General features: G+C 37.9%; 1 protein-coding gene across 3 annotated transcripts in view; it reads right to left on the bottom strand.

The window, feature by feature from the left end:
- Positions 1 to 434: 434 nt before the first annotated feature.
- Positions 435 to 18,477, bottom strand: part of LOC130741431 (serine/threonine-protein kinase TOR) — a 37,467-nt gene continuing 19,424 nt past the window's right edge. For all 3 annotated transcript variants that reach the window (XM_057594335.1, XM_057594336.1, XM_057594337.1), the window contains 22 exons: positions 11,999 to 12,067; positions 11,786 to 11,896; positions 10,714 to 10,854; positions 10,494 to 10,622; positions 10,244 to 10,409; positions 9,951 to 10,165; positions 8,138 to 8,344; positions 6,853 to 6,966; positions 6,577 to 6,780; positions 6,390 to 6,470; positions 5,103 to 5,177; positions 4,954 to 5,020; positions 4,711 to 4,871; positions 4,423 to 4,596; positions 4,126 to 4,254; positions 3,953 to 4,036; positions 3,158 to 3,219; positions 3,009 to 3,081; positions 2,738 to 2,872; positions 1,803 to 1,976; positions 1,464 to 1,729; positions 435 to 722 (listed from right to left, as the gene is read on the bottom strand). In XM_057594335.1, the coding sequence (XP_057450318.1) occupies positions 704 to 722; positions 1,464 to 1,729; positions 1,803 to 1,976; positions 2,738 to 2,872; positions 3,009 to 3,081; positions 3,158 to 3,219; positions 3,953 to 4,036; positions 4,126 to 4,254; positions 4,423 to 4,596; positions 4,711 to 4,871; positions 4,954 to 5,020; positions 5,103 to 5,177; positions 6,390 to 6,470; positions 6,577 to 6,780; positions 6,853 to 6,966; positions 8,138 to 8,344; positions 9,951 to 10,165; positions 10,244 to 10,409; positions 10,494 to 10,622; positions 10,714 to 10,854; positions 11,786 to 11,896; positions 11,999 to 12,067 (2,856 nt within the window). In that variant the 3' untranslated portion in view covers positions 435 to 703. The remainder of the gene's footprint in view (positions 723 to 1,463; positions 1,730 to 1,802; positions 1,977 to 2,737; positions 2,873 to 3,008; positions 3,082 to 3,157; positions 3,220 to 3,952; positions 4,037 to 4,125; positions 4,255 to 4,422; positions 4,597 to 4,710; positions 4,872 to 4,953; positions 5,021 to 5,102; positions 5,178 to 6,389; positions 6,471 to 6,576; positions 6,781 to 6,852; positions 6,967 to 8,137; positions 8,345 to 9,950; positions 10,166 to 10,243; positions 10,410 to 10,493; positions 10,623 to 10,713; positions 10,855 to 11,785; positions 11,897 to 11,998; positions 12,068 to 18,477) is intronic.

Genomic DNA, 18,477 nt, shown 5'->3' with positions numbered 1-18,477 from the left:
AAAGTGAATAAGATCCAACTGTGAACAAGGTATCATGAAAATAAACAAATTCTAGTTTTGCCTTGTTTAATGTGGCTTTGGTTCATAATATTTACAATCATAGTACACCAAAAGAAACATGATTCATTCACACCTCTTAATCTTATATCTCCCTTCTCTTTCAATCATATCATCAATCACATCTCATTATGCATAAGTGTGAACAAAACATTATGCATAAGTGCTACATCAAATTGATTTCGACCTTTAAAGTCACAAGTGGATATAACGATCAACGTGCAGCAATAAAGGGAAAATGATCATTCATTCATGATGTTTCTGCTTTTCATTTTAATCCACAATAATTATGCATGTTCAACATCTCATTAATACACACCACACATAAGGCTACGTTTATTACTAGGCACTAACACCACACCACAATCACAGCCGTATCAGCAACAACAATAATGATAATAATAATAGTAATAATATCAATAATTACAAAGACCCAATCCAAATGTGGTTTTAATGCCAAGGACAGGAGAGGACACAGCACCATGCTTACACTTTTTTCACCACTGACAAGAGACAAATTACTATACCTATCTATATACAAAGAGAGGAGGGGGGAGACGGGCCAAAAGGGACTTCCGCCGAACCATCCCGAGCCTTCACTATGTACAGTACAAATTATGTACAATATTTACTCCTCCCTTGAGATTTACCAGAAAGGGCACCACCTGAAACAAGATGAGATAACATAATTAAGAAGCCATAATTTGCTCAACACATGAATGGTTCATTACTACATCAAATTAAAAAGTTATTAAGACAGCAAGGGAAAGAAGGTTGCTAAGCCGGGATTTTGTCACAACAAATCAGTTATTAGAGTCTACCTCGAGCATCTAACAACCAGACAATCACCCGATCAAATTGAAGCAAACCCATTATCTTAATTTTCTCATTATGAACCCATTACAGAGTCGAAAAAGGACAGCAGATATTGTGAAATTTTCACAACAATCAAAGATTTTTTGTATATATATTGGACGTATTAGATGAAAGGGTTAAAGGTCATATTAGTCCCTGTGTTTGTAAAAGTGTTTGGTTTTGGTCCCTTAGCCAAAAAATGACGATTAGTGGCGGTTTTGTTTACAGTTACTGGCGGTTTATAATACAGTTACTGGCAGTTTTTTGACTGAGGGACCAAAATCAAACATTTTTACAAACACAGGGACTAATATGACCCTTAACCCTAGATGAAAAGATGAGGGAGAAAATTTTGACCATTAGATCTAATCAAGAAAGACAAGGTTAAGGCATAAGTCGTGTGAAAATTAAATAACTTTTGATCTTGACTATTCATATATGGTTATAAGGGCAAAATAGAATGCTCTCATCTGTCATAATAAAAAGTTCTCTTGCCTAATATGTATATTTGATGTTTAGGCAGAAAAATGCAGGAGTTAAGGATACCATACCCAACATAGTTTTGGCACAAATTTTCATGTGAGGTAGCTTGGCCAATTAACTTTTGAACTTGCAATTTAACAGATAAAGCATGATCAACTTCACGAGTGTCCACGGAAATTAAGCTGTTATGGTCCACTGCATGCTGAGGAGAGCTGTTTGATACGGAAGAGCAAGTTGAAAAATCTCGTCCTGTAAGCTTATTACTCATGCGTGCCATGACAACCACAGCACGCTCATTCAGAACCTCATTAGCATCACCAAGTTGATTAACAGCCTATACGTGCAGGTAGATATAATGAGCATCATTCATCAAAACCATGCAACAAGATAAAACAGCATGAAGATACCTGTAGAAGTTCCCTTTCACGGGCACCACGCTGAGGATGGGAAAGCTCTCTATCTGGGGCGGATTCTTCAGTATTTACAACAGGAGTTACAAGATTGCTAGTAAGCAGAGACATTTGCGGAACTTCATTGAAGTTAAAAAGACGCCAATTTATAAGAGGATCATGTACAAAGGCCTGAAAGTAGGAAGAACAAATAATCAAATAACTAGTTCAAATATTTTGAGACTAACAACTGAGGTGATTTAGAGCGTAGTTTTAAACTGCATCCTAAAGCTGCAATTGCAAAATATCAAGGTTTCATGGGTCTCTGGAACCAACTTGTGACTACAGTTGCGACCACATCAGTCGTGTTTATCCACAAATTCCCAAAACTTAAAACCATGGTTTAGAGTAATAACCCTCACACATGTGGCCCAATTTTAGCATCGGTAATAAAAGAACTGTTCTTTTAAGAGCAACATCATGATGATTAGTTACTAACCAAAGTCAAACCTTTCCCACAAAAAAAGAACTTAACTAAAGTAGCATTCAAGCTAAAGAATTTTTTATCGCAAAGTCATAAGACTACATTTGGTACCTTGTGATTCTTTTAAAAAATAAGCAATGACATTAGATTATACTTCAAGCATTCCTTAATTTCATTCACTCCAAGTCTGCTGTCACTCTATTTTTCGCCACCATTTTATAGATTACAATTACAAATTAAAAAAAAAATTAAAGATGAGGCAACTTTATCTGATTTCATTCCTTTGACTAGCAATAGCATTACTCATCAAAATTTATTCTCAAGCAAACAGTTAACTTAAACTAGGATGTAGAATCTAGAATCGTCCCATCACCAAATAATTGCTTTCATTATTTAGAATTTCACAAGCTTGGTAAATAGAGATTTTTTTTGGGGGAGGGGGCTGGATGAAAGTCATGTGTCTGTATACCTCCATCATGGCCATAACACTATCTTTATTTGTTCGCAAAACTTGCATAACATTTTCACAAGTTGAGCGAAAGTTTCCCTCGATACCACTAACTTCCATGGCTTTCACAAGCATCCTTGTCAAGCGGAACGGAACCTGAATAAAAATTAAAAAGATAAGATGCAATAAAATATCCATAATCCCTCCCGTTCTAGATTAGGAATAACTAGTTTTTATATGATACAACAAATATCCATAATCCCTCTCACTCAAGAATAGTTTTTGAGTGCACCTTCTCCGGGAACTTCTCACGGTTCATTGACGCTTCAAAACAGTCTCCAAAATCAATGTGTAAAATCTTCCCACTGCAGCAAATCACAAATATTAGATGCTTGAAATTTTTTAATTAATGTCAATTTTGCTAACTTTATCACAAGCTACCTAAACCGGTGTAACATAAGATTGCTTGGATGGCGATCACCTAAACCAAGAAGGTAACCAACCTGGCAAAACCCAATCATTAGTTAACGCATTTTATATTATAATTATAAAAAAATATTACAACGACATTAACAGGGATAAATGCAGTTAGGCACCAAGGAAACACAGATGTTTCAAAGTAGTCATAGTCAGATATTTATGTTGGACACTTCATGATTCATGAACGCTTCAGAACTAATAGATGTATTTTACAATTTTCTTTCTTCATAATTAATTCTTATACCAATATATATGGGAACACTACAATAAATAGACATATGAAATCATTTTATTACATCTACCATAACTCATCCGAACTTCCACAATGTTATTCTGTCATATGTATTATGAGTTTTGATTTTATATTTAATTCTATACAAATTTATGTGCTATATACTTATATTCTAGACAATTGTATGTGTTATATACTACTGCCACATTACGGTTACATCAGGTTATCAACATAAAAGGGGAGTATTTAATTGTAGCATTAATTTGGGGTGGAGGGGGAGGGATAAGTTTAAAATAGTGGTTATACTAGTATAAAACTGACAGGGAAGCTAGGGGAAGGTATTATAAATGCTTTCAAAATATAATAGTAAAAAATTCATACTAATAAAGAATTTATGAAAAGCACAGGTTCTAGGCGCATCTTGGATGTAGGGATTGGTGGATTATAAAATTTGTACTGTATTCATAAAATGTAGAAGGTAGAAATCAGATCACAACTTAAACTTATGCTTAGTACGCACGAACCATGCTCATAACTGCCAAACTCCTGGTATAATTTGTCCTCCTTTCCAGCCAAATCTCAGATGTTCGACTTTTCAACCAAAGCACCTAGGGACAGGAAGGAACATTGAACTCGACAAGGTAAGTATTTGATATACAATACCACATGCAAAGTAAAATTTATATACATCACATACCTTTGCCAGGTCATTTCCTTCAGTATTGTTCAAGGCATGCTCAAACACCTCCACTTTAGCTATAAGTGGCAAATGATCATAATCAGGTGCAAAACTGAGCATGCATTTGTGTTCCTGGTTCAGGGTGATCTGTACAACAAGGGGTAAATATATTCAAACAATTAAGCCATGGAAAATTATAATGTTTCTAAGTTAGGAAACTATTACTATATTTGAACACATATTATTAGTTAGTGAAAACACTGGGGACTCTAGGGAGCAATAATAGAAGAAAGCACCGAGGGAATTATGACTGACCTTTCTGGCATCTCTGTACTCACGAATAAGATGATGCAGGGTGTCACAATTTGGGACCCATTCAATCAAACCACTATTTGGAGATAAAGGAATCACAGCATATCGTTCAATAGACAGATCTTTCTCTGCTGTTTTACGAGAATTCTCGAGTAGAGTATTTACCAGACCGAAAAGCTAGAAGAAATAATAATAGGGTGGTTATTAAGTAGTCAACATTAATGAAGTTGGGGGGACCTTTAGCAGATACCAAAGATACATGCTCACACACAATGAGTAGAGAGGAGATACCTGCATTACTCGCTCATCCTGCCGTAAATCCTCATGCCCCTTCAATAAGAAGGCATAATCATCACCCTCACTCCCATGAATGGTTAACTTCCTAGGTCGTTGCTTAGATGTTATGACAACAAGCTGGCGTGCAAACGATGCAATAGTAACCACTGGAGCATCTGACATAAAGATATGAAAGTTTTAGTAGACCAGATGTTCTAAACATAATCCAACAAAAGGGAATCAGTAAAACTAGTTTACCAGCACGATATGTCCCAGGAACGGCAAGCTCCAAATTGCGACATTCTAGTAATTCAGGAGATACAGACTACAACATATGCACAAAACTAAATGTCTGTAACAATGACAAGAGCAAATAAAATGAAAGCATAACTAAGCATCACTGCTACCTCCAAGTCTAAAGTAGTAAGACTCTGAAGTTGCTTATCAATCTTTCTGAACACATGATAATAGATATCCCATGCCTGATAAAAGAAATAATTAGACAACTAGTTCCAGGAAGGGAAAATGAGCAGAAGCAGACTGCAGTTCTTATCACTTTCACAGAGACAACTAGACATGCATTTAAGCAAGTTCTTTCTTTATTGCCAGTGTTAAAAGTAAAACAGAAAACAAGAAAGAGATAAAGGGGGGTAAACTATAAGAAATATAAAATATGGAAAATCCAGCAAACATAAAAAATGAAGATATTGTTAAGCGAACTAGGAAGATATCTTAGAAGCTTTTTTATCTGTTATAAATGGAAGCGAGAACAACCAATCTAATTCTGAAGATGATCTCCAGAATAATATTAGAGTGCATAGAAGTGGTTCAAACTTACAGCAAATGACTCGTATATTTAATTTTTGAAATCCAGATTTCTACACTAGTCAAGGTTGATACATTTCTTGGTACTTTTGTTTCTAATAAACCTAGAGACGACAGAGAAACATCAGCCCGTTAAATTTTGGTAGATTCCTTTTTATTACCTTCACATTTTGGATATCTAAAGCTCCCTCTAAGATTTTCTCCTTATGTATGTGTAGTGTTTCATTCTACTTCAGAAATAGTTCTTCATTTATTCTTACACTGCCCACAAGCCCGTTCCATAGATTATATTTCCCAGAGTGTTATTATTTTCCTATTTCTGATCATGCAAATCATTTTGATATTATGCTATTATTAGCATAGATCTATTTCCACTTTTATTGCTCGTACTTTCTATGATTTGGTGTTTGTTAATGAGTGTAGACAATACAATTAAGTAAACATTTTAGTCTTTCAAAGTCTAAGTTTGGAACAGTTCTAAGGTGTCCAAAATTGAAGAATCGAGTTCTCTCTCTACTCCACGGCTCCACCCCTCTTCTCTTTTCCGCTAGAAAAATAGCTGTCTAATATTTGATAGGGAGGGTTTCATTTCATGGCTTCTGGCAGTTAAATGGGCTATTTAAAGTGACTAAGAGTTCGCCTAAAAGATATGCATGGGAATTGGGAACCCTGAATAGATTCCATAAAATAATGAGGATTTTTTTTTTAGTATTTCTCTTCGGTTTCCCCTTTAAGTAAGGAAGTTTTCTACGATGAATAAGATTTGACTATGATTTATAAAATCTTCTGACACAAAAAGTTAAAGCTTCCAAATGATCCAGGACCTTCATAACAAGTAATTTGCTACAATTTTACAAATACTTTCATACCTGAGTAAGCTCAGCATCTTTCCCAGTTCTCTTATAATTCATACAGCATTCATAAGCATCTAATAACTCCTGCCGATAGGCCTGAAATGACAAGTACTTACAAATTTCACCCAAGTTTCCAAGGCAGCCAACCATTCATGATGATGGTTTAAAGCAAACAACCAAGATATGGAGATTAGAACACAACCTCAATAAATACTCTCTCCTTTATGGTAACGTTGTTTTTCTTTGCGCCTTCTTCAAGCATTTCATGCAATGGCTCCAAAACCTTTAGCATCCCTTCAATATTATGTTCACCAAAATACAAACGGCTAGCCTCTTCCAGCGCTTCATGCCATTGTTCATGCCAAAGAATAGCAACTCTGATCAGTTCTTTCGATACAAGTTGTGCCTGTGGAAAAAAATCAGCTTATTATGATATGGCAGAAGTCAGACAAAAACAAACATCAGATTATTATCAAACCTGATCCACAAGAACACCACTATGCTTCCTAACTTTGTCGACAACTTCCTGAGCTGCAGCTTTGCGTAAGTTGCTTATCGATTTACAGGCCACAAGCAAGGGATACATGAGAGCCTGTAAAAAAGTAAAACACAAATAGCCCTAAGTAAATAACAAAATTGATATCAAAGCATTCACAGTAAGTCAGTAACATGGTCAGTTGGTCACAACTCAAATTAAATAAGAGGTGTCCATCAAGTCATTCAAGTGCTACCCCATGATAAGTGATTTACTTCTCAGTAATATAATTATATCAACCAGTACGTTGACAATAAATGGATTGAATCATGCGATTCCACTGCATACTCCAAATTTAACAACCGATTAAAGTCAGGTCCTATCTTGCAAACTTGTAAGGCTAACAAAAATTATATTTCCTGTTCTTTTTTTAATATTTTGAACCTCAAATTACTACTTGTGACTTTCCTTCAGAACTGAGTTGGGTAAAATCCCATAGGCTCGAAACAGTAAACACAGTATAAATTATGCACTATAACGGCCCAATAGTGCTATCACAGCAAGTTACTGCTTGAGACTGGTATATGATCAGGTTGTGGAGCATATTTACATCGCACCAGTAAAAAATGCATCCAGTGATCATGGAGGGTAAAGCCTCATTTTGGTGACTTCACAAAGCCTTATATATATATATATGTATGTTTTCATAATTTCACTGACATTTGGCATTAGAAAATTGAAAATCCTCCCTCATTCATTGGCGACTATCATTCAAGTTTGTAGCAAGACTCCTCTCTTCTGGTCCACCCTTACGAGCTTGAGCCCATTAATAGCCAGCAGTATATCCCACCATTTCAAGTGTTTTTCAGCACCCCTGCAGGATGCCGGTGTCCCCTGCTTTTTGACCTCAGCCGTGCACCCTCTTCCCAGTCTTCTGCTCATCCTCTGTTCACGCCCCTATCACAGCTAGCAACTCTTTTTTCCACCCCTTGTTCTGCAATCTGCTACTCCAGCCCCCAAATGTTCTGTTTTTTAGGACTGTGGCTTATTAATTAGGGATATATGTCTTTAATCTTTTATTTTGGGTAAGTTTATCTATCTTTTGAGTGTATACATAAATGATAAATATCCATAAATTATTTATGTTGTATCTGTAATGTTATTGTTCTGTTTTTTAAGACTGACTTAATAATTAGGGATAGGTCTTTACTCTTTAACTCCAGGTAATTTCATTTATCGTTTGAGCATTTACATGTGTACACCAAGTTCAGCAATTTCAGTCACATACCTGCGGATGATTTTGCCCAATTCGAACCAAAAGAGATTGTATCAACTCTCTCACAGCATGGTTATTAGAGTGTATCCTGGCAATTATTTGAGGTAGAACTACAAGCCAAGTATTGATATTAACCAAGGAGAATCCTTTTTTAAGGGCCATTTGAACTTCGGCTGTAGATCCATGGTTGAACCATAATGTTAGAAGCCGAAGAATATCCTGCAGCCAATACAACAGCAAGCATAAGAATCAAAGGAAAAGGACTACTATACAACACAATCAGATTACTTGGGACAAAGGGATGGCAATGGGTCTCGGACCCATAGGGTACCCGCAAAAATACCCACTATGGGTAGGGTAAAAACCCGCTAGATGGGTATGGGGTTGGGTATGAGTAATTGCCCGCAAAAAGTGGTGGTTATGAGTGCGGGTATGGGCACTATAGTACCCAACCCGCACACATTTATTATTATTATTATTATTATTATTATTATTATTATTATTATTATTATTATTATTATTATTATTTGGTAATATATTAAGTTATTAACAAATTAACTTAAGCTATAACTTTCAAACTTACTCTTTTTTATAATAAAAAATAGCTGAGTATTTAAGGTATTTATAACTATTGCTAATTTACTCCCACTTATTTTTAAAATTAGTAAGTTAATAACCTACAATTTTAAGACTGTATTATAAATCTAAAATTATAGATTTAAAGTTATATCTTTCTCGCTTATTCCTTCTAAAAAATATGCTTAGTTGAATGATTTTACTTGTTAAGTTTTTAGATAATCTTATGTATTTTTAATTAGTGTTTTTTATTTAAAAAGTTAGTTGTATTTTTGTTTTCGATTAACAAAAATAGTGAAAAATTATATTTTGGTTAGCTAAATTGCGGGTAGTGGGCACGTGTACGGGCATATAAGTACCCAGAGGGTACGGGTACGGGCATTCAAATTGCTACCCACGCAGGTATGGGTACGGGTACGGGTAATTTTTGAAAACGCGGGTATGGGGATGGGTACTATAGTACCCTACCCAAACCCTACCCATTGCCATCCCTACGACAAGAGCATGCAGAATCTTCATCTGTTGCAAAAGATAATTTTCTAAGAATCGCACACTCTGATGCAAGTTCATTTTTATCCAAATAAGCAAATGTTTCTCAGAAAAAGGAAGAGGGAATAAATAGGAAAAGAAAAAATGATGACATACTCTCCGCACAATCTTAAGGTGCATTTGGATAAGCTTGAAAGTTGTGCTTTTAAGATATAGCTCTCTCAGTTATTTTTTAAAAAATTAGGTCTGATTTGGAACCCTTCATTGTTTTCTTTTCCTCCCGCACCTTTTCCTCGAAACTTCTAATACTAATAAACATTTCTTTCTTTCAATAATAAGACTTTAAGCAAAAATGACAAGGAAACAATGATGATTACATATAAGAAAGTATTGCTGAAAACAGGAATTAGGAAACAAACATGTAAACAAGAGCTTTTCTAATCCTTTGAATCTACTAATAAATAGTAGACCTAATGAGATGGTCATTCTATTAAGACCACATCCCACTCAAGTCAGGACATAAAATAATAACTAAGCCAAAATCTTACTAGTCATTCATTGCTAGTGTAGCACAAAGCCACAAACGGATGGACATGAGAGGATTCTTAGTTAGTGTTGGTTGCGGAGTTGTTAAGAGTTAGTTAGTGGAAGTTACAATATTAACAGAAGCCACTGAATCTACATATATAGATATATACATATATACACACACACACACCATTGCTTCCAATGGATGGTTTCATATTTTAGTGAAGCTTACCTGTAAACTATCATCAACACCTTTAGAATTTGCTGCACATGCTATAGAATGAAAATATCCGGTGACAGCAGCAACAACAAACTGTGCAGCAACATCAGGGAAGCCTCTTAAAGTGTAATGAGACATCACTGCGGTATTAAACAATGCCCATTTATGCCAAGCTTTGGCCCATTTATTTGCGTACTGTGTAGCCTTCGTGAATGCATTAAGTATATCTACAAATGTTGAAACTAAATCAAAAGAAGAACCAATTTCATTTGATCTTAGATGTCCAAATTATGATGATTAATAACCTTTTATAGACTCATCAACCAGCCCAGGAGAAAGTGACCATTGCCAGGACCCAAGATTCAGATAAACACGAGCAAGGAGAGGAACACTTGGAACTGAACCACTCGTGAAGCCTGATGGTGTGATTGGTTGAATGTGGGGTATACTTGAAAGTTCCATTGTCAAATTCTAAGCCAAGTAAAGCAAATAGATGATATGGCAATGAATATTCAAGCAAATAGTGCTCACTGTGTAAGAGTAAGACATGTATACCTGCAGCCTAATAAATGCTTCCCTGCGCTTTGAATCCTCTCCAAGCGACCACTGGTATTTCAAGTACGCCAGCATTACTTGAGGAGGGCCATGATATCGGACATTTTCAGGTGATGATTCAGGGTCATACTGATAGTATGAATACAACTTGAATTACATACAGAAGAATGAAAATTAAAACAAGACAGCAACCTTCTTAGACCAGGTACACAACACAAACCTGTAGAAGCTTAACTAAAGTAGATCTTGCTTGGCAAATGCGTCCACTCTTTCTGCAAAGAGAAGCAAATTTGAGCCAAGTTTCAATATCTTCCACAGGAGGTAGCACAAGGGCTCGAACAGCCAAAAGTGCCTGCCAAACCTACAAAATAGCACCCAAGAGTCATAAAAGGAAATTATCAAGCCTAATTTTGCCAAATGTTTACTTTGGGTTGAAACATCTCAATATAAACTCAAATTGTTCGAGATGTGAAAAATAAAAGACATTTTAAGTTGTAAATAATGAAAAATAGCAAAGCTATCACAGTGGTGCAGTGCATTGCACCCCTCTGCCACTCTAAATCTCCTGCAACATGCATCACATTTTAGAGTCACACTTCCTATAATGTTGAGCCTCAGTCTGCACAAAGGTTTATTCCAGCTGCAATACTTAAACCCACTATTAATTTGAACGAAATCAGCATTTTACACTTTTATTCTCTTAAAATCACAACCTATATTTTATGATCTCTGGAAAGCTAAAACTTGGTTGAGAAAGTGTTCATCACATACAGAAACAAATTCATATGGTTAGCAGCCTCTGTTATTTCTTGAATAAACTGTCACAGTCATAAATACAAGTCCCCCATCCTGTTTCAGTTTCATCCTAGTAGCCAACCCTTGTTTCAGCAAGTTCCGAGGAGCCCACACTTGATGTATGTTTGGCCACTGCATTCTCTATCTCAGCACACACTGTTTCTCAGCCTGCTTCATCCGTCTTTGATCAAGCCCATCTCTGAATCTATTGTTATTTTTATTAGATTAATGGTGAACATGGATGGACCTATGCAAGGTCACACCAATCGATGGTACTTCTTCACAGGTTGACATACAATTCTATGGCAGCTTTTAGTCCCATAAGGGTTGTAGCCCTAGCATCAACAATTCTATTTGTTTTCAAAAGAAAAGTGAAACACAATGTATGCAATAAATTAAAAGTCTCAAAAGACTCCCATTTTAGTTTCCTCTGAAATTTAATCCAAAAGATAATGTTAAGAATACATACATATTTTTAGTTGAGAAAATCTGTTTACCTCAACATTGCTTTTGGCTCCTTCTATACGCTGAGTCCACATATTGCGAATAAGAGCCCGGCGCTCTTCAGCAACTCGGTCTCCAATAGGAAGTGTACGGTAATCAATTACCTGGCCGAAAGAAAGATCTTCTAAAGTTATATTCATGGCTCTATTACACTAAGTAAAGGATAACAAAGAAAAGGTAGGACTTCTCAATATATCACGGCTAACCTCTTCTAGTTCTGATAGTTGTTGCACCCGAACCATATTGCTGTAAGCACGCTCATAGCTCTCCAAAACCTAGAAGTGAAAAATTGCCAGAAAAACAAATAAAATAAAAGTAACATGCACACAATGTAAACTTCACATGGAAAAACAAAAATATCTATATACGCATTAAAAAGTGCTTAGAGTTAGTCTTGTAGAAAGGCTATATCAACTATCACCAGTATTCAAAAAATGATCATAAACAGAACAAGATTTCACCACCGTAGTTAATTGCAGAAGTTTTATGTAACTCTGAGTCAAGGGACAACTCAACCCAATCACAAAATATTACATTCTGATGAAACTCAACCAAGAAAGATATAGAAACTGTGATAATATGGAATATGAACCCTAATTCCCAAATAGGAATTAGAGAGAATGTACAAAGTTGCAGAGCATTCGAGAGGCTCTACTCTCTCCTAAGTCCCAATTTTCCCAAATCATCCCAAAGATACTAAACCCTCTTCACACTCCCTTATTTATAGGCTAAGCCTTAACTAACTAACTAACTCTATGGGCTAACCCTTAACTAACTAACTGACTAATAGGAAAACCAGAGAAAGAGAAAAAGATTTGCATATGAAATATTCACTATGAATTGTTAACCGATACAATGAGGATTGAATCCTTATATAGGATTGAAGAAGCTTGCTCTACAAGCTAAACTAACAGCTAAGCTAACTCTAACTGAATGGTAACAACCTCTAACAGAATTGACAGTTGTTCCTCTAACAGAATTGACAGCTGTTCAAAACAGAATTAACAACTGTGTCCAGCTGGCATTCCAGCTGGCACACACACACTAAGCATAACCAATATTTTCATATCACCTATATACTCTAATACACCCCCTCAAACTGAAGGAGGTGACAAAAGCTGAAGCTTGTCAACTACATTCAGTTTGTCCTTGAGCTGTAGAAACCTTGTTGGGGAGAGAGCTTTGGTGAAGATGTCAGCTTTTTGATGTTCAGAGGGCACATGCTGAACAAGGAGACTCTTGTCCTGAACCTTCTCTCTTACAAAAAATATATCCATTTCCATATGCTTAGTTCTGGTGTGCAAAATAGGATTGTGAGTCAGCAACACTGTGCTCATGTTGTCACAATAAACTGTAGGAGTAGTAAAGGGAATTTTCAGTTCTGTGAGTAAAGATTGCACCCATAACAGTTCTGCAGTAGTATTTGCTAGACTCCTATACTCTGCCTCAGTGCTTGACCTTGCAACCAGAGTCTGCTTCTTAGCTGTCCAAGAAATAAGATTGGAACCAAGAAAAACACATGAGCCTGATGTGGACCTGCGATCATCAGGGTCAGATCCCCAATCAGCATCACAGTAGGCAATCAAAGGGAGAGGCCTGGTCATGGAACATGGTTGAAGAAGTACACCATGAGTAAGAGTGCCCTTTAGGTATCTTAGAATCCTTTTGACAGCTTTCCAATGCTCCTCATGAGGTTGTGCCAGAAATTGGCACACCTTGTTGACTGCAAATGAGATTTCTGGGCGAGTAATGGTTGCATATTGAAGTGCACCAACTACACTTCTATACTCAGTAAGATCCTTTAGAACAGAACCTTCATGTTTGGAGAGTTTGACGCCACATTGCATAGGAGTGGAAATAGCTGCAGCATCAAGCATGTTGACTTTGGTGAGAAGGTCTGAAATATACTTAGTTTGATTCAGCAGCAAGCTTCCACTAGTCAAATGAGTGACTTGAACACCCAAAAAATAGTCAAGTTGACCAAGCTGTTTTAGAGCAAAAATAGAATGAAGTTGAGTTGTAAGTTGTTGAATGAGAGTCATAGAAGCCCCAGTGATGATGATATCATCCACATAAACAAGCATGTAAATGCAGCCTTGTGAGGAATAGTAGGTGAATAAGGAGGGATCACACTTGCTGGCTTGGAAACCAAACTTGATGAGAACCTCTTTCAGCCTATGAAACCAAGCTCTTGGAGCTTGTTTGAGGCCATAAAGGGCCTTTTGCAACTTGCAGACCAGATTCTTGTCCTTGTGCTCAAAACCAGGAGGTTGTACCATGTACACCTCTTCTTCCAACACACCATTAAGAAAAGCATTGTTGACATCCAGCTGTTGTAGTGGCCAGCCTCTTGAAATAGCAAGTGAAAGGATAAGTCTCACTGTAATAGGCTTCACTACTGGGGAAAAGGTCTCAGAATAATCAAACCCTTGGACTTGACTATAGCCTTTAGCCACCAGCCGTGCTTTGTACTTGTTGATAGAGCCATCAGGATTCTCTTTGATTCTGAAAATCCACTTACACCCCACCGCTGTTCTGTTAGTTGGTAGAGGAACAAGAGTCCATGTACCATTGTTCATAAGAGCTGTGTACTCTTCTTGCATTGCCTTATACCACTTAGCATCCTTCATAGCTTGCTTGACAGAAGTTGGTTCCATGTGAGTAAGTAACAGAGTGGGTTGTAACCTTGGCTTGACAATTCCTGATTTGGCTCTAGTTTGCATAGGATGACTGTTAACAGCCACTGGAGGAGCTGCAACAGCCACTGAAACAGGAGTATCAGCTGGCTGATCATGAGCAGAAGATAATGCTGGGGAAGTATCTGCAGAAACTGATGAAGAAGGAACATCTGCTGAAACAGTAACACTTGGAGGCTGCTGCAGTTGTGGTGAATCAGCTGAACCTGGTGAGGAAAAGCCAGAACTAGCCAATGCAGGTGGTGTAGTGTGTGAAACTATAGGGATAGTAGATAAAGGGAAAAACTCAGCTGAGGTAGAAGAAGTAGTCTCATCAGGAAAAAGACTAGGATAGGGAAAGCGATGTTCATGAAAAAGAACATCTTTAGAGATATAAATTCTACCAGATTGATCCAAACACTTGTATCCTTTGTGATTAATTGAGTACCCTATAAACACACACTCTTTGGAATGCAAAGACAATTTAGTAGAATTATAAGGTCTAAGAAAAGGAAAGCAAGCTGACCCAAAGACCTATAGACTCTTAAAATCAGGATGTTGACCATACAATTTGAAGTAAGGACTTACACCTTGTAAAGTTGTTGTAGACATTCTATTTATGAGATAAGTGGCAGCAAGAAAAGCATGATCCCAGAAATGCAAAGGCATTGAGGCATGAGACAACAAAGCTAAACCAGTTTCAACTATATGCCTATGTTTTCTCACTACACTCCCATTTTGATGGTGAGTATGTGGGCAGGTAAGTCTATGAATAATTCCCAACTTCTGAAAATGAGAGGATAAGGGTTTAAATTCCCCTCCCCCATCAGTTTGGACACTCTTAAGTTTGTGACCAAACTGCAACTCAACCATAGCTTGAAAATTGATAAAAGTAGCACAAGTGTCTGATTTTCTCTTCAAGGGAAATATCCAAGTATATCTAGTACATGCATCAACACATGTTAGAAAATATAAAAACCCACAAGAGGATTCCAGAGAGGCTGGTCCCCACAAATCAGCAAAGACAAGTTCAAAAGGAGTATTGTAAACTGCAGTAGAAGGAGAAGAAGGTAGTCTATGAAGTTTACTCAGACAACAAGCCTTGCAAAAGGAAAACACACTTTTATTATTTGGAACAGAAACATTACACAAAGAAAGAGTATGTTTAAGTACATCATGATGAGGATGACCTAATCTTGAATGCCACAAATCATAAAGAGAAATGCTACTACCACTATTACAATGTGCTGAACCAGAAACAGTAGATGAAACAGGAACAGAATGCACATCATTATTGCACTGAGTTATACTAGAAACAACAGGAGAAACAGAAGCAGAATGCAAACTAATAGCAGAAGTTGCTTTATTTGCTGCAGACTTGGAAGCTAAGCAAGCCTGTGAAGACCTTGACAAAGACTGAGAATGTAAAGAGGACAGAGAAGAAACATTGACAGCAGGTTGTGAGCTAGCTTTGGTGAGTGGTCCATCAAAGTAGTATAGACCATCATCTCCAACAGCACCAGTGAGAAGAAGCTCATAAGTGTCCTGATGACGAACACAACAATGATTGGCATGAAAAGTGAAGAAAACATTATTATCACGAGCAAAACGACTAACACTAACAAGATTTTTAGTTATAGAAGGCACAAGAAGAAGCTTTTTAAGAATTAAACTAGCTGTAGGATTAAAAGAAGAAGGAAGAGTGGCTGAACCTATAGACTGGATTGGCAGTCCTTGACCATTTCCCACCAGAAGCTGATCCTGTGTTGGTGATGGAATATGATCCACAAAAATGCCTGGATTGTTAGTCACATGGTGAGTGGCTCCAGAGTCAGGGCACCAAGCTATCTGTGATGAATTCTGTGTAGGAACAGTAGCTAACATGGCCTGAGGAAGCATTCCAGTAGAGACTTGTTGCTGTGGTGGCCTAGGAAATTGAGGTGATGGAGCAGAAGGTGCTGAGAACTGACCCTGAGGAGTCCAAGGACGAGCAAATTGCATTCCAGCAGCTTGTGGATAAGGCATTTGTGGAATACACCAAGGAGGCCATTGAGGCATGCCAGAAGGTTGAATAGCACCTGAACCATACTGAGGAAACACTGAATTATACGAAGCATAAGGAGAAAACCCAAAATTGGCCATAGAGGGAAAACCCCCAAATTGCATTGAAGGAAACCCTAAATTGACACCAGGAGCAGGGTAATTCTGACCAAAATTCCCAGATTGACCAGAATTGGTACTGGAATTAGCATGAGGACTAACTCCTGAGGGACGCGACCAACAAGAAGCTGCATCATGGCCCCATTTGTTGCAGTAAGTGCACTGGACATTGCGTCCTCTTCCGCGCCCGCGTCCTCTGCCATAGTTTCCAGAATTGCGATTTTGATCATCGCGATTCCCATAACCAGAGTCAACAGCAGCATCGACTGGCTGGAAAGGAGCGACAGCTGTCGCTGGAGGTTGCGTCGCTGGTGGCGGCGGCGCCGGAGCAAGCTGAGTCCACAAAGCTTGTGGCGGCGGCGCCGGTGTTGTAGAAAACGCAGACGGCGCTGTCGCTTGCGTCAGAAACACCGAAGGAGTGGTTTCTGCGAGTTGCTTCTTCCGCATCCTGTCAAACCGCGCTTCATGAGAGATCACCATGGCTTCCACTTCAGAGATTGTGTAATAGGTGGTTTGATTGTAGATAACAGTCATCAAAGCACTGTATTCTTCTGAGAGACCATCGAAAATCGCTTCTAGATGATCACGAAAGGTGACAGGTTCTCCAATTGAAGCAAGAGTATTCACAATTGTCTTGATTCTTTGCAGAAACTCAGAAGCAGTTTTTGTACCTTTTGTGATGTTCTTCAGTTCATTCCTCAACTGTGTTGACTGAGCACGTGATTTTGCATTGAAGAATGAGTGAATTTCTTCCCAAATCTGCCAGGAGTGCACACACTGAATCACATTTGGAAGAATTGAAGGTGAAAGAGTAGAGAGAAGCCATGTGAAGAGGAGTGAATCTTGTTGCTCCCAATCTGAGAATGCAGGATTCACATTCTCTGTGATCCTATCTGCATCAGTCAAGAACTTCTCAGGAATCAGAGGTGGATCTTGCACAAATTTCTGAAGCTTGTGTGATCTGATGACCCCTTCCACTTGTTGTTTCCATGAATAGAAATTGGAGTCATCGAGCTTGATGCTCAATTTGTGAGAAAACGCTTGAGAGAGAGTGTTTGTAGAAGAAGAAGAAGAAGAAGGTAAGGAAGGAGATGAAGCATCCATAGCCATGGATCTTAGGCTCTGATACCATAATAGGAAAACCAGAGAAAGAGAAAAAGATTTGCATATGAAATATTCACTATGAATTGTTAACCGATACAATGAGGATTGAATCCTTATATAGGATTGAAGAAGCTTGCTCTACAAGCTAAACTAACAGCTAAGCTAACTCTAACTGAATGGTAACAACCTCTAACAGAATTGACAGCTGTTCCTCTAACAGAATTGACAGCTGTTCAAAACAGAATTAACAACTGTGTCCAGCTGGCATTCCAGCTGGCACACACACACTAAGCATAACCAATATTTTCATATCACCTATATACTCTAATATTGACTCCAAGTACTCATCAATACTCCCCCCTAAACATCCACCTTGTCCTCAAGGTGGGGTAAAAAACAAGCTCCTTGAAACAAAAACATAGAAAAGTAAACAGAGCAGAAAACATGCAAAATTGGGCCAAAGTTGCATTCATAGGCCCACTCGCATTCCTTGGCCAGGTTGTTATTTTTTTTTTTTTGTCACTTCCTGTCAGGCTCAAACTCTTTCAATGAATGGATTGGGCTTGGCCCATTCGGATTGGAGAGGGGTTCAACTGGAGCCTTCTCACTCGGGCCCACTTCCCTCACGTGCCAAGCTTGAACCTCGCAAGGAGTCAGCGGCAGATACCCAAACCCGTATCTTCCCCACTTCAGTTTTCTTTCTTCCATCGCCGTAACTGCAAGGTCCGGTGGCTTCGCCGGCGGCC

This window comes from Lotus japonicus, chromosome 2 (genome assembly GCF_012489685.1).
Source record: "Lotus japonicus ecotype B-129 chromosome 2, LjGifu_v1.2".
Taxonomy (NCBI): Eukaryota; Viridiplantae; Streptophyta; class Magnoliopsida; order Fabales; family Fabaceae; genus Lotus; species Lotus japonicus.
Note: the sequence above shows the minus strand (reverse complement) of the source record. Positions and strands in the feature narration are given on the sequence as shown.